Source organism: Microcaecilia unicolor, chromosome 2, assembly GCF_901765095.1.
Source record: "Microcaecilia unicolor chromosome 2, aMicUni1.1, whole genome shotgun sequence".
NCBI classification, from domain to species: domain Eukaryota; kingdom Metazoa; phylum Chordata; class Amphibia; order Gymnophiona; family Siphonopidae; genus Microcaecilia; species Microcaecilia unicolor.
Window position 1 is genome coordinate 178,117,456 of NC_044032.1, and position 13,520 is coordinate 178,130,975.

Here is a 13,520-nt window from a genome sequence, read left to right on the forward strand (position 1 = left end):
TGGTTAATAAGACATAAAAGTGAGGCAGACTCGAAGAAGATATCAAAATGTCAGATTCTTTATTATAAAAAGTCATAAAATGACCCAACACGGCCGTGTTTTGGCACAAAGGCCTACCTCAGGGGTCAAACAAATCAAAAAATAAGAATAATATATAAATAAATATACTTGCACCATCATTTAACTAAACTTTAAATCAATAAACAATAATACAAAGTGAAAAATAAAATGTAAAAACAACTCATACATGACTAAAATGAATAAATAAATAAATAATGAAGACTCCTGATGTATGGACTCTGCTTTCCTGCATTAATGAATTGGAATATTGACATAATTGACAGCAGCTGTACTTTTCCGTTTGTTGTAAATTGTGAATTCAGTGACTGAAACACTTTCTAATTATCATTTGACTGACTCTGAAATATGGAGCTGATGTGTGCATCTGTGATGGATTAAAATGTAAGAGGAGAATGCTCTGACCATATACTCATCAGTGCGCTACTTGGAATGACAGTAATTTCTATGAAATGGTTTTTTATAGATTTGTCTATATTTTCATATGTTATAAAATTGAACATAAATAATCAGTACTTCTGATCTAATATACGTGTGTTTGGCATTTTAGAGAATGATGCATTGCATTATGTTCCAAGAAAAGGCAAGCCATTCATATTTTTACTTCAAGTTGTGCACATGCTTTTTGGAATCACCTGGAATCATGCACAGGACAATTACAATTTAATTTGATTAATTTTTACAGCTATGGCTTTTGAAAAAGATTCTCAAGCAGAAAATACACTTCTAAAAAATTACCAAAATCTCTGATAAACATTCAGACTTCTAGAGAATGGTGGGGGGAAAAGCCTCGAAGAGCTGTAAACTCGTCTTCATTAGCAAAAAAAAAAAAAAAACCCACACCACCAAACTTTCAATTTTATCAAGTAAAGTGCACTTATCTAGCCTCCTCCGGCAATTTCAAAAAGCCCCCAAATCGACAGTGGTCAGCGTTTTGCACTTCTGTCTCAAGGTCAGGGTATCTACAAATGAGAAAATAGGCTTAGTAAGCTGAAACCTAAAAAGATGTATCGTTTCAGAGATTATTAATTTAAAGAGACTTACTTTTTAAATTGCGCTACAAAACCTAGCTTTAACTTTTATACTCTGACATCAGACTCTCTGAATCAAGAGTGCCAATCAGGCACTGAAAAATATTTAAACAGTCCTAAAAACTTTACTCTAGAAAAAAATGACACCATTCAAGTTTCCCATTTAAACCAAATGGTTGCTGTGCATTCAGGCAGTGGATCCATTGTTGCTCTTGCTGTTAGTGGAATTTACATCTCTCTTCCACTTATCAAAGGAGATACATGGAGATTGAACATCTGATGTCGGAGTATAAAAGTTAAAGCGGCCATTTTTTAAGATTGTGAATTGCCGACTCCATGCAGCTAGGTCTTGTAATGCAATTTAAAAAGTACGTTTCTTGAAATTAATAACCTCTGATACGATACATCTTTTTAGGTTTCAGTTTACTTAACCTCTTTTCTCATTAGTAGATACCCTGACCTTGTAACAGCAGTGCAAAACGGTTTTGAGACTTTTTGAAATTGCTGGAGGAGGCTAGATAAGTGCACTTTATTTAAAAGTTTATAAGTTCACAATAATTTTTGATTGCATTTGATAAAATTGAAAGTTTGGTGGTGTAGTTATTTTTGCTAATTAGAATTTATAGCTCCAAAGGTATTCTACCTGGAGCTCTTTGAGGCTTCCCCCCCCCCCCCATTCTCTAGAAGTGTGAATGTTTATCCAAGATTTTGTGGTAATTTTTGTGGAGTGTATTTTGTGCTTTAGGGTCGCCGAGAGACTGAACTGGGCTTGAGGCAGGGCTGCTGCCCTCCTCCCCACCATGATCGTCGGCACTACCCCCCCTCCCTCCGGATTGCTGCCAATTCAAATACCTTGGCTGGTGGGGATCCCGAGGCCCCACCAGCAGAAGATGTCTTCCTGCAGTCCTGACTCTTCACTCTGCTGATTGCCTGCCCCTGCAGCTGCTTTTTGTCACAGGGCATGCTTGATTTCAAAACCGAACATGCGGGCCTGAGAGGAAAAGCATCCGCTCAGCAAGCAATGAACAGAAGAGTAGCACTGGAGGAAGACCTGCAGTGTCTGCTGCTCCGGGTCCTCCCTAGCCTCCAAAGGGGGCCCAGCGCTGGGGGTTTTCTCTCTCCTGCTCCTGTTGGGACACAATCACTCTGTCCCGTCAGGAGCAGGAGAGAGAGATAGACTCCGGCGCCGGGCCCCCCTTGGAGGCCCAGGGAATTTTGCCTCCCCCGTCCCCTCCTCTCGGTGGCCCTGTTTAGAATCTGTTATTTCTTTGTCTTAACCTGTTGATTTATTTCAATATAGTTGATTTTAAAAAAGATTGCCATATTTTGAAGTTAATTTGTGAGAACTTAGTATTAAAAATGACTTTCAATGATATATATGTCAAAAACAGCTGATTTCATATTACAAGTTTTCTAAAACATGGTGCAGCTTTAATTCAATCATTTTATCTTCTATATTACTAATCTTATATGAGGTTCTAACTGATGAACAGTACTTTATGATGAGTAAAATGTTTTAATTGCGTTGCAGTATTTCAGATTTGATCTGATATGGTTTAAAATGTGGGTTGATAAATCTTGAAAATGGGATTTATTTGTATTTTAGATATAATTGCTTTTCCAAATTTCAGTTATATATTAAGGCACAGTAGGTATTACCCAGTCCTAAAGGACTTAAAATCAGTCATGCCAATGTATTAAACAGCACTAGGCTTATTGGAACCGATTACTTCCCTTTTAGGGGCTAATTTCGTAAGAACCTATTTTATGCAGGCATCAAACATCAAGTATCCAGAATAATAAATACATATTTATATCCAGAATTAAAGCATGATGGATGATCAACAGTGGGAAAAAAAGCTATTAAAAATATGTTCACCACATGGCATCAGTGGTCCAAGACATTGACAGAAAGTGGATGGACATATTTGATTTGAGTTTCCTGATACAGGATGCAAAACATAAGTTGGATGATTCATAGTATTGACTAAAGGAGGAATACTTTTCACTCCTAAATAATAGCAAATACACATCTCCAAGGGAGAAGGGACAGCAGATGGCATGGATGGGCAGACTGGATAGGCCATATGTAGTGGAAATAATATATATGTGTATATATATAAATATAACCTGATTCAATCAATGGTGCTGAGCCAATTGGACTATTGTAATGGAATCTACGCTGGATGCAAGGAACATTTACTTAAGAAACTTCAGACTACCCAGAACACGGCAGCAAGACTGATTTTCTGAAAATCTAAATTTGAAACAGCCAAGCCCCTTCGGGAAAAATTGCACTGCCTTCCCATCAAAGAACGAGTTGCCTTCAAGGTCTGCACCTTGATTCACAAAATCATCTATGGCATAGTTCCAGAATATATGCTAGAGTTGGTTGACTTACCACCCAGAAACAGATCTAATTCCTCCCGATCTTATTTAAACCTACACTATCCAGATTGTTTTGGCCTCAAATACAAATCTACATATGCCTCCAACTTTCCTTTCTTGGGTACTCGATTGTGGAATGCCTTACCTAAATTAGTTAAATCAACTCAGAACTATCTAAAGTTCAGAAAATTATTAAAATCCATCGTATTCAAAAAGGTCTACTCTCCAGAAACAACATAATCAGATCAATTTCTTTGGTTTCAGGTAATCCAGAAACAGTTTTACTATTCTGCTGTTTAATATAATGCCAAACTTTAAGTTAAGGTCTGTACTGTTTTAATATACTATTGTACTGTAGTCCTGTAAGCCACATTGAGCCTACAACCAGTGGGAAAATGTGGGATATAAATGCTTTAAATAAATAACTAAATATATATATATATATATATATATATATATTCTTGTTCACCACATACTATCATCATCGATTCTAAAATATCAGCAACAGTGTCAAAACAAATAATCAGTGCACACTAAAATTGTAGGTACTTGATATCTATCGCAGGTACTTGTACCTTTAGCTTTCGAGTGGGGCTTTGGTTATGAACATTTTTTTCAAAAAGATAACATAGGCATCTATATACTTGAACTATTCCTAGTAGTACACAAATGCTTTTATAAGAATTTCCACCTTTTTCAAAGCAGATGTGCACGTATGCATATATGTTATAAACTGTGCATGTATATCAGTTTTGCCCTGGAAATGCCTATGTGGGTTGATTTATGTATGTTGATAAAGTTTTTGCCTCCCTCCTGATTTCCCCTATTGCATATGTCACACAAGTTTTTAAATTGCATCATTTATTTAAGGAAGAAATGTTATCCAACATACTTTTTCTCATGGATATTACAGAACTACCTCCTTAGTTACTCAATCAACCAAGTGACCAAACTTAATTGTTAATTAGATACATCTGATTGACCACAGCCATGGTTGATTGATTGCCCTGTTGAATGTAAATCTCATTATGTATTGAACCTTGACATCAGAATGAAGTAATCACAAAATTTCCACAAGGATGCCATCAGACATAAGTTGTTAAAATATATGTCTGGATAGGGTTACAAGGCCATTTCTAAAGCTCTGGGACTCCACTGAACCACAGTGAGAATCATTGTCTTCAGCTGGAGAAGGAACAGTGGTGAATCTTCCCAGAAATTTCTGACCAAAATTACTCTAGGAGTAGTTTGGTCCAGCAAGTCATATGGTAAATCACAAAACTTCACAGAAGAACATCCAGAGAACTGTAGGTTTCTGTACCCTCAGTTAAGATGCCTTTGGGGCTCATTTTTAAAGCACTTAGGCTTACAAAGTTCCATAGGTTACAATGTAACTTTGTAAGTCTTAAGTGCTTTGAAAATACTCCTTCACCACAAATCCAGAAGAAAGCCTAAATTGAAGGCACAGACAGTTATGCCTGTTGAAGAGCGGGTGTTTATTAGTGTTTCCTTATCCTGCTAGACCAGACAAATGGTTGTGTCCCTTCCTAACCAGCAGATGGATATTGAGACGCTAACTGTTCCAGGTCATCATTGGTGCAGTGTGCAGTTCTTCAGTATTTCTTTACCTCCTGCAGATAGGTCTGACTCCCCTCAGGTCTATGGCCTGAGTCCTTGCAGTCGAATCTTTGAGTTTAGCTCCTGGAGTTTGGGCCATGGTCCTCACCCTAGTTGATCGTGGAGATACTTGATTCCTCTGCATCTGGCTTAGGGCTCTGAGGGACCTGGCCAGCTGGAAGATGTGAAGCCCCCTCCCCAATTGAGCTCCTCTGCAATGGGCCAATCAAAATAAATAAAATTGGATGTAAATAGCCTTAAGTTTTATTCTTCTAGTGTGAGGATAAAGCCAATTAAAAAAAAATTCTTCTCACTAGCTTATGGCACCAGTTGTGCTTGTCAGCTGGGTTGTGAGGGCCAGTGGCCTGGAAGCTGTCACTGGCTCCCTGAGTTGTTTCTGTGTGGGGTAGCTCAGTCTTGGTCTGCATGGTTGAGGGGGGCCATGGTTTTCTTGACCCCTGCCCAACTCGAACACGCACCCTTTGCGAGTCCTGTATCTGGCTGTTGCTTTGTTTGGAGTGCCAGCACTATGCATGTGATCCCACCTGGTTGGGGGTATCTGAGCCCTCTCGGAATACTGATTGGGGACTGAGGGGTAAGAAGGGCCCCAGAGTTTATTGGGATTTGAGCCAAGGTGGAGGCAGACCTGTTATCTCAGGGGTCAATTTTGGGGGGCCCTTAAGGGTTCTGTTACTCAGAAAAAAAATAAGGTGGCACCAGCTCTGTTGGACTGCTCCCTCCGATTTCTCCTCTCCCCACCACACCTCTGAGCTTCCCTGAAGTGGGCAGATCCGGTGAATCTCTCTACGCAGACATGCTTGAGTCCTGGGTGATCTAGTAGAGCTGTTCTGGAGATCTAAGACAGCTAGTCTCATGTCTGTCACCCTTTCTAAGCCAGCTCCAGCCCTGTTGGGGGGACATAGATGGCGTTCCTTTCTAGAGGTCCTCCTTTGCACAGGGACTTCTCTTGGCAGATGTTGGTCAATGAGCAGGGTCCTCTGGGGTTCCAGGCATTTGGTATATGTTCTATCTCCTGCCCTGGGAGAATAGGCATAGGTCTCTTTGGATGCTGATGGGGTGTCCTTGTCATGACTGTATGAATAGCTATCCTAATGGAGGGGTCTAACTTGAATGTTGCTTATGTTGGCTTTTGAGTCAGGACCTGCCCTCGGCATTTGGTGGCATCCGGGTAGCAGTTGATGGTCTATGAGACTAGAGGCCAGGACCCAGCTATCAGGTGCAGCACGTGCACTCTTCTCCTGAGGCAGTTCTTTACAGTTGCTCTTTGGCTCAGTTCCATCTACTTTGTTTGCTGGGGTAGTAGTAGCTGGCAGAGGGCATTGATTGTTATTCTGGACAGCTATTGCAGTCTCTAAATCCTTGCTTAAGTACTCCTCTCAGGGTTGTGATTAGACTACATGTGTCCGAAGCTCAGTTTCTCCCAGACTACTTCTGCATAGCCTCTCACTCTTTGAGAGGTAGGTCCAAGGCTGGGATCTCCCAACTTTGCCTCTAGCGGCCTTTTGAGCACTAAGGCCCTCATGATCAAAAGCAAACTCTGGCGCTAGAGGCTGTTAACACCATACTAGCGCTAGAGTTTGCAGCCGACCCATGATCAGCGCACTCGAGGGCTCTCAGCGCAAGTAGCATGCAAATGCATGCTAAACAGGGCTTCTAGCGCAATTAGCTTGCAAATGCATGCTAATTGGCACTTAACGCATTCATCCCCAATGATCAGCGACCAGCGCGCCAAAGATTGGGTTGCTGGCCGCAGCAAAATCAACGCCAGCTCCGAGCTGGCATTAGATTTTGCGGATCATTGGGGAGGAATGGTGAGCCCTGTCCAGCATGCAGTTGCATGCTGGCAGGTCCCCCTTCCCCCCACCCAAGGCAAACGCGAACGGGGGCTGGAGGTCCGGTGGGTCTCCAGCCCCCGAAACCCCCAGAAATCGTCGATCCATCAACGGGGGGGTGGGGGTGGGGCTGGAGGTCCGGTGGGTCTCCAGCCCCCGAAACCCCCAGAAATCGTTGCTCCATCGACGGGGGGGGGGGGGGGCTAGAAGTCCGGTGGACCTCCAGCCCACCCCAAATCCTCCCCCCCAGCATTCTCCTTAAATTCCCTGGTGGTCCGTGGTGGTGTGACACCCCCCCTGGCCCCGTCCCGGCCCCCCTATCCTGTGTTGGAGGAGGGACGCAGCCTGCCTGCCTGCCTCCTCTTCCTGCCAGTCGAAGCCCAAAATGGCGGTGCCCAGCACCGCCCACTGCATCCTGGGATGCACTGGGCGGGGCTACAGACCATGTAAGGGAATCGCTCCCTTGCATGGAGACCCACCAGACCTCCAGCCACCCTCCCCCCCCCCTGTAGCCGGGTGGGAGAGGTTTTGGCTGGCGGCGGCCACGACGTTTTCTGGGGGTTTGGGGGGGGGGGCCTCGTTCGGGCATTGGGGCAGGCTGTTTGACAGGTTTGGGCTTTTGACAGCCCAGACCTGTCAAACAAGTGCGGGAGGATTGTGCTGAGCGCATGCTCAGGCGCAATTCTCCCGCGCTTCAACATGATAATCAAAGATAATAGCGCTGCTTAGATTTGCATGCATTATCTTTGATCATCGATGCAGAAAAGCCCTGCACTGTCCTGGCGCTATTTTTAGGGTGCTGTTTGGAACAGCGCAGGGCTTTTGATCATGAGGGCCTGAGGGCATATATACACTTTTATGGGGCAAGGAGGCTTGGGGGACTTAGGTTACTTAGGGTCCACAGTACCTATAAAGTGCATGATTATGTTACACCTCTCCTCTGGCATGAACAATGGCTTCCCATCTTGCATCGTATCACTTACAAAACCATGCATTGACACTCCAGTCTAGTCAGCCTTCTTATCTTTTCTGAGTGATAATTCCATATGCACACTCAAGAACCCTTCTATCTGTTCCTTCTTTATGACACATCTGTTTTGACTATTCGTACCAGAATTTTCAGCACGAGTGGCCCTGCACTCTGGAACTTTCTTCCTTTACATCTTTGCCTGGAGTGTGCCCTTTACAGATTTAAAACAGGTTTAAAAACCTACTTATTTAGAGATGCTTTTGGGTTAGATTCTGTCTAATGTCTCTAGCCATTGTTGTGGCGTTGCTGTTGTGCAGGGACTGCAGGTTGAGTCTGAACCCCCCCTGTCTCTTTCTTGCCCTCTTCTTCACTGTCCTTTCATCTCTTTCATCTATCCTATCAACTATTATAGTTACTTTCAAAATTATTTCATATCATACTTTTAACATATTGTAAACTGCTCAGAGAAAACACAGGGTAATAAATTGAAGCCTTGAAACCTGGACCCCTGTGATGATTGGCTGGGTCCCTATTTGGTTATGGTTATAATTTATTTGATATACCACTATTCAAACAATACAGCACAGTGGTTTACAGTGCAAATAAAAATATTTGATACAGAAAACAGTAATTATGGATAGGAAAGGAAGAGAAGGAAAAAGAAGAAAGGTTTGGAGGGAGTGCCTTCAGCCTGTGGGTTGTGGGCATGGGGGCATCAGGGTTTTGTTCTTTATTAGTGTGATGCCTTGGCATTCCCCAGAAGATCCTTCTTTAAAGAGAAGCAGTACTCTCTATCCTGATGGGAGCACTGGATCCAGTTCCCTGGCAGTAGTAGGGGCCTTTGCAGCTTTCTGCTGAATCTGTGGCTCTCCAGGAAGGCTAGCTGTGGGCCTGCTGAGGTTTTTAAGGGGGCAAATTCTCTATGCATTCCATGTTTCTGTAGAGAGACTCTGCCATTCACTTTTAGGTGGTGCATTTGGGCGTGTGTATATGGCTGCTTTGAGCCTGTTGGAGATATCAGAAAGCTTCGATAATGCATCCTTGCATGTCTGTGTAGTCGGGCTCCCCCCCCTCCGGTCTGGTGTTGATACCATGGATCTTCTGTGGTTGGGGGGAGGGAGGGGGTGACAGTGTATCTGAGCAGAAGAATGCTACTCTCCTGGGTTTTTTTGTTCCAGTGGGTGAAGGTGCATTTCCCTGTTTTGTGGCCTTGGCACAGGGTCCTAGCTTATTAGGACAACTAGCTCCACTTTCTTAAGACTGCTCCTTATGTCCTCTTGTCTGGCAAGAAGTGGCACTGATGCCACTCTCCAGGGGTGGAGAGTCCATGGCATAGAATAGATTGCAAAAAGAAGGTGGCCACATCATAGTAGGAAAGGGCCATTTTTTGCCTTAATGCAAGGCTTTCTGGTAGCCGCTATAAGACTCCCTTTCCTAGTCCAGGAGATGGTGGTCCGGATGAGACTGTAACAGGCCCACATAATAACATATGTCAGTACATGAGAGGGACGCAAAGACACGGTGTTAACAGGATAGACATTTGGGCTCGCTACTACCGCAGTAGCCATTTAGGGGCAGAGAATATTTAGGTGGACTTTATCAGCTGGGAGATGAGATCCAGGAGAGTGGGAGCTCCCTTCCACGTTCTGCTCTTGGAGGCTCTCTGGGGGTTCTGCATGCGTCATTCTGTTAGTGTTGTGGCAGAATCCCAGGTGCTCGCAGTTCTCTGGCTACAGGAAGGGAATAACTTAGTGGAGTCTGTCAGTTAGTGTGGTTCAGTCTTCCCTGAATGGGGTTCTACTCTAGCCACTGATATGGTATGGTATTGACTTAGGGCCAGCTGTTGGTTCCTTGCACTCCTAGTTGCTCAGGAGTGTCCTTGATACATACTTAGTGGGACTCTCATGTTCTTGGAGACTGGGGATCCTGAGGCTGGTTGTGGTGGAAAGGTGATTCATTCGTTTCTGGCTTGGCCTTAAGAGATGGCACTTAAAGAGAAGAGGCTACTCAGCTTGCTACACCCTGTTTTTGTTTTCTTTTTCTTCTAGGCTCTGGAGTAGGACTGTGACCCTGGCATGGGTTAGGGTCGGGCTGGTTCATTGTATAGGTCCTTCTCCATTGTGGCTAAATTCCTGCCTTCTTGAATTTGCTGAAGGGTTGGGGAGCAGGGCTTGGCCTTTAGTTCTTGAGGACCAGGTTGCAAATTCTCTCCACAATAGAGTAATTCTCTGCATGCACTCTAAATTCCTTCCTAAGGTAGTGTCAAAGTTCCATCTTAATCGGTCAGTTGTTCTGCCAACATGTCCATCCTGGCGAATGTGTACTTGCATACCTTAGATTGCACACGAGCCTTAGCTTTTTATCTGGAGTGGACTAAAGCCCATAGACAGTCCACCCAGTTTTTTTGTTTCTTTTGTCCCAAACCAGATTGAGGTAGCCATCAGCAAACATACACTTTCTAATTTTCTAACAGATCGCATCTCCTTTACTTACGCCCAGGCTGGGCTTACTCTAGAGTGTTATGTCAAGGCTCATAATGTCAGAGCCATGGCTATGTCGATAGTCCTCTTGAGGTTAACCTGTATAGAGGAGATTTGCAAAGCTGCAACTTGTTCATCTGTTCACACATTCACATCTCATTATGGCCTTGAGCAGGATACCTATCGTGACAGCCAATTTGGGCAGGCGATCCTGAAGAATTTGTTTGGTGTCTAGAATCCAACTTCATCCCCCTTGGCCCAATTTTCTTTAGTTTCAGGCTATACCTTCGTAACTATGTATATAGTTTCAGGTTAATTGAATTTCAGGACTCAACTTTTCAAGTCTTTTGTCCTAGCATTGTTGTTTTCGGTTAGCCTGGTAGCTGGGGATTCCTAGATGTAAGAATAAAACTGACCTGCTTGTCCTTGAAGAAAGCAGTTACTCACCTGTATTATGAGGACCCACGCTCGTGCGTTGGGCAGGAAGACACCAGTGCATGTGTGGTGGGATGCTGCTAGAAAGTTCTATAATCTTGCTAGTCGGTGTCTGCTGTCTTAGGAGAACATCTGCTACAGGTGTGTAACTTCTCTACTATAATAAAAGGCACCATCAATGTTCTGAAGCTGACTCCGTGGCTTTAAGTGAAGGGTTCGTAAGGATCTTTAGGTTCGTCGCTCTGTCACCATCTCGCTTGGCCTTGCCCTCGCGCCTTTGATAGGTCTGCCGCCCTCGATGTCATTGCTTTTTTTTTTTTTTTTTTTTTTTTTTTGATGTCCTCATGTTTCGATGTCAAAGGCGGTGGACCTATCAGACGCGCGAGGGCGGGGCTGAAAGAGATGGTTAAAGAGCGACGAACCTGATGAAAATTACGAACCCTTCACTTGAAGCCACAGAGTCAGCTTCAGAACGTTGCAGGTGGGTGGCTGGAGGGGAGGGGAGAGGAGGGAAAGAAAGGGGGCAACTACCCTGGAACTGGGAGGGAGGGGGAGAGAGGGGGGCAACGATCCTGGAACTGGGTGTGAGGGTAGGCGGCTGCTGCAACTTGGAGGGTGGGCGGCCAGACCCTGGAACTTGGAGGGGGGCCAGGCGCACCCAGAAACTGGGATGGATGGAGGGAGGGGGGGTGACCCTGAAACTGGGAGGGAGGGGGAGAGACCCAGAAAATGGGAAGGAAGGGGAGGGGGAAAAGACCCTGGAACTGGGTGGGAGAGAAGGAGGGAGGGAGCGCGGACCCTGGAACTTGGAGGTGGTCCGGACCCTGAAACTGGGAGGGAGGGGGCGCAGGTGGACCCTGAAACTGGGTGGGAGGGGCCCCTGGCACACACTCTCATTCTCACACACACACACACACACACACAGTCTCACTGTCTCTGTCACACACACTCACACATTCACTCGCCCTCTGTCACACACACTCACACATTCACTCTGTATCACACACTCACTCTCACACACACTCTGTAAAACACACACACTCCGAGGAAAACCTTGCTAGCGCCCGTTTCATTTGTGTCAGAAACGGGCCTTTTTTCCTAATTGTTTCGTATTATAGCATAGTTTGTTACTTTTTATTGCTGAACATTTACATGTAGTTAAAGTGTATTTTCTGTTTGTTGGTGCTGTAACTGAAATGATTTATTTGAGAAATAACAAAAAGAAAAAAATAAAAGGCAAACTTGATCGGCATCACAAAAACATTAATAGGAGAAACAGTGTGTTAACCCAGTCTGTTGCTTTAATATCTATTAACTGCATTTTTTAAAAATTAATTGAGAAATCTTTTGGCACACTACTTTGAATAATAGAAGTGGGACTAGTAGAGGTATCTTTGCTATTGTAACTACTGTACTGAAATATAATTCCTCTTGAACTACCACTGAAAATGCTAGAGCTAGATCCATACAATTGTTATAGTAATTGTTATTGCCTGAAATGTGGAAAATGAACCTATATTGATTTTAATGCTACACGTTTAAATGTTTCCAGTCTTCATCTCTGTCATCGTCATGATGTACCATATTTTTTTTATTATTGAACACAATCCTTGCAAATGGAGGCCAGTAGTTGATTGGCCAGAATTGTGCTGTTGAAAAACATATGTAAATATACCATAAATTATTTCTTTTATTTCTTTTTAAGAAAATATAATATGTCCTAAATTATTAGAGTAGGTTGACACCGTTCCTTCTAAGCTGAGTAGGAGTCTTCCAACTGCATTGCTTCCAGTGGGTGGCAGTGCTTTAATGTTATGTTTTCAAGGGATAGGCAGGTTCCCTGGAATCCTGTAGAGCTTGCCTGTCCTTCACTATTGAAAAAGTGAAATAGCACTCCCCCCCCCCCCTCTGTCTTTCTTACAGGATTGCACATGGAAGACTTCCTTTCAGCTTAGAGAGAACAGTGCAGATCGACTGATTGGTGTATTTTTACAATATTGAGATTAATGTTAAAATTTCTAACTAATTTGCCATTGTCTATTATTTGAAAAAATTGTGTTAAGTATTAAATGTTTTACCTACAGACATTCCTCTACTTCCTTCTATTACGTCATTGAGTCTTGATGAGAATGAAGAAAAAAATGGACCCTTTGTAGTTCACTGGCTTAATAACAAAGAACTGCATTTCACACTGTCAATGGAGGTCTTCTTACAGCAGCTTAAAAAGAGCATCGAGCAGCAGTTTTCAGAGACCAGTATGGAGGATTCTAACCAGAGTAGTGGGAAATCTGATGAAGGTAACAAGATTATACAGAAGGAAGAGATATGCGTTTGCATAGAAACTATTGTATTGCTCATATCGGGCATTAACAAATTTTCTTAGGACTTGAAACAACTGGAATGTATGCATACTTAATGATCCCCGAAGGTGATATACAACACTCTGTGCTGTGAAAGAGGGTTCAGTATAATGAATTTTGTGAAAAATATTTAGATGATCATTGAGGCTTCAGATAGGATATGAATAAGGCCATTAAGAAAAAGCAGGATGCACAAACTTCAGTGAGTTAATATTCAGTAGTGCTGATCCAGATAGCAGCACTTGCTATCTAGATAAGTGCCCGACCAGGATATTCAGTGGCACTATCCATATAGTTTCAGTGAATAT

At 43.4% G+C, this 13,520-nt stretch overlaps 1 protein-coding gene across 3 annotated transcripts in view; it reads left to right on the plus strand.

Moving 5' to 3' along the window:
• Positions 1-13,520, plus strand: part of DMXL1 (Dmx like 1) — a 522,326-nt gene that overhangs the window by 188,723 nt on the left and 320,083 nt on the right. For all 3 annotated transcript variants that reach the window (XM_030193519.1, XM_030193517.1, XM_030193518.1), the window contains exon 10: positions 12,937-13,149. In XM_030193519.1, coding sequence (XP_030049379.1) covers positions 12,937-13,149 — 213 coding nt within the window. The remainder of the gene's footprint in view (positions 1-12,936; positions 13,150-13,520) is intronic.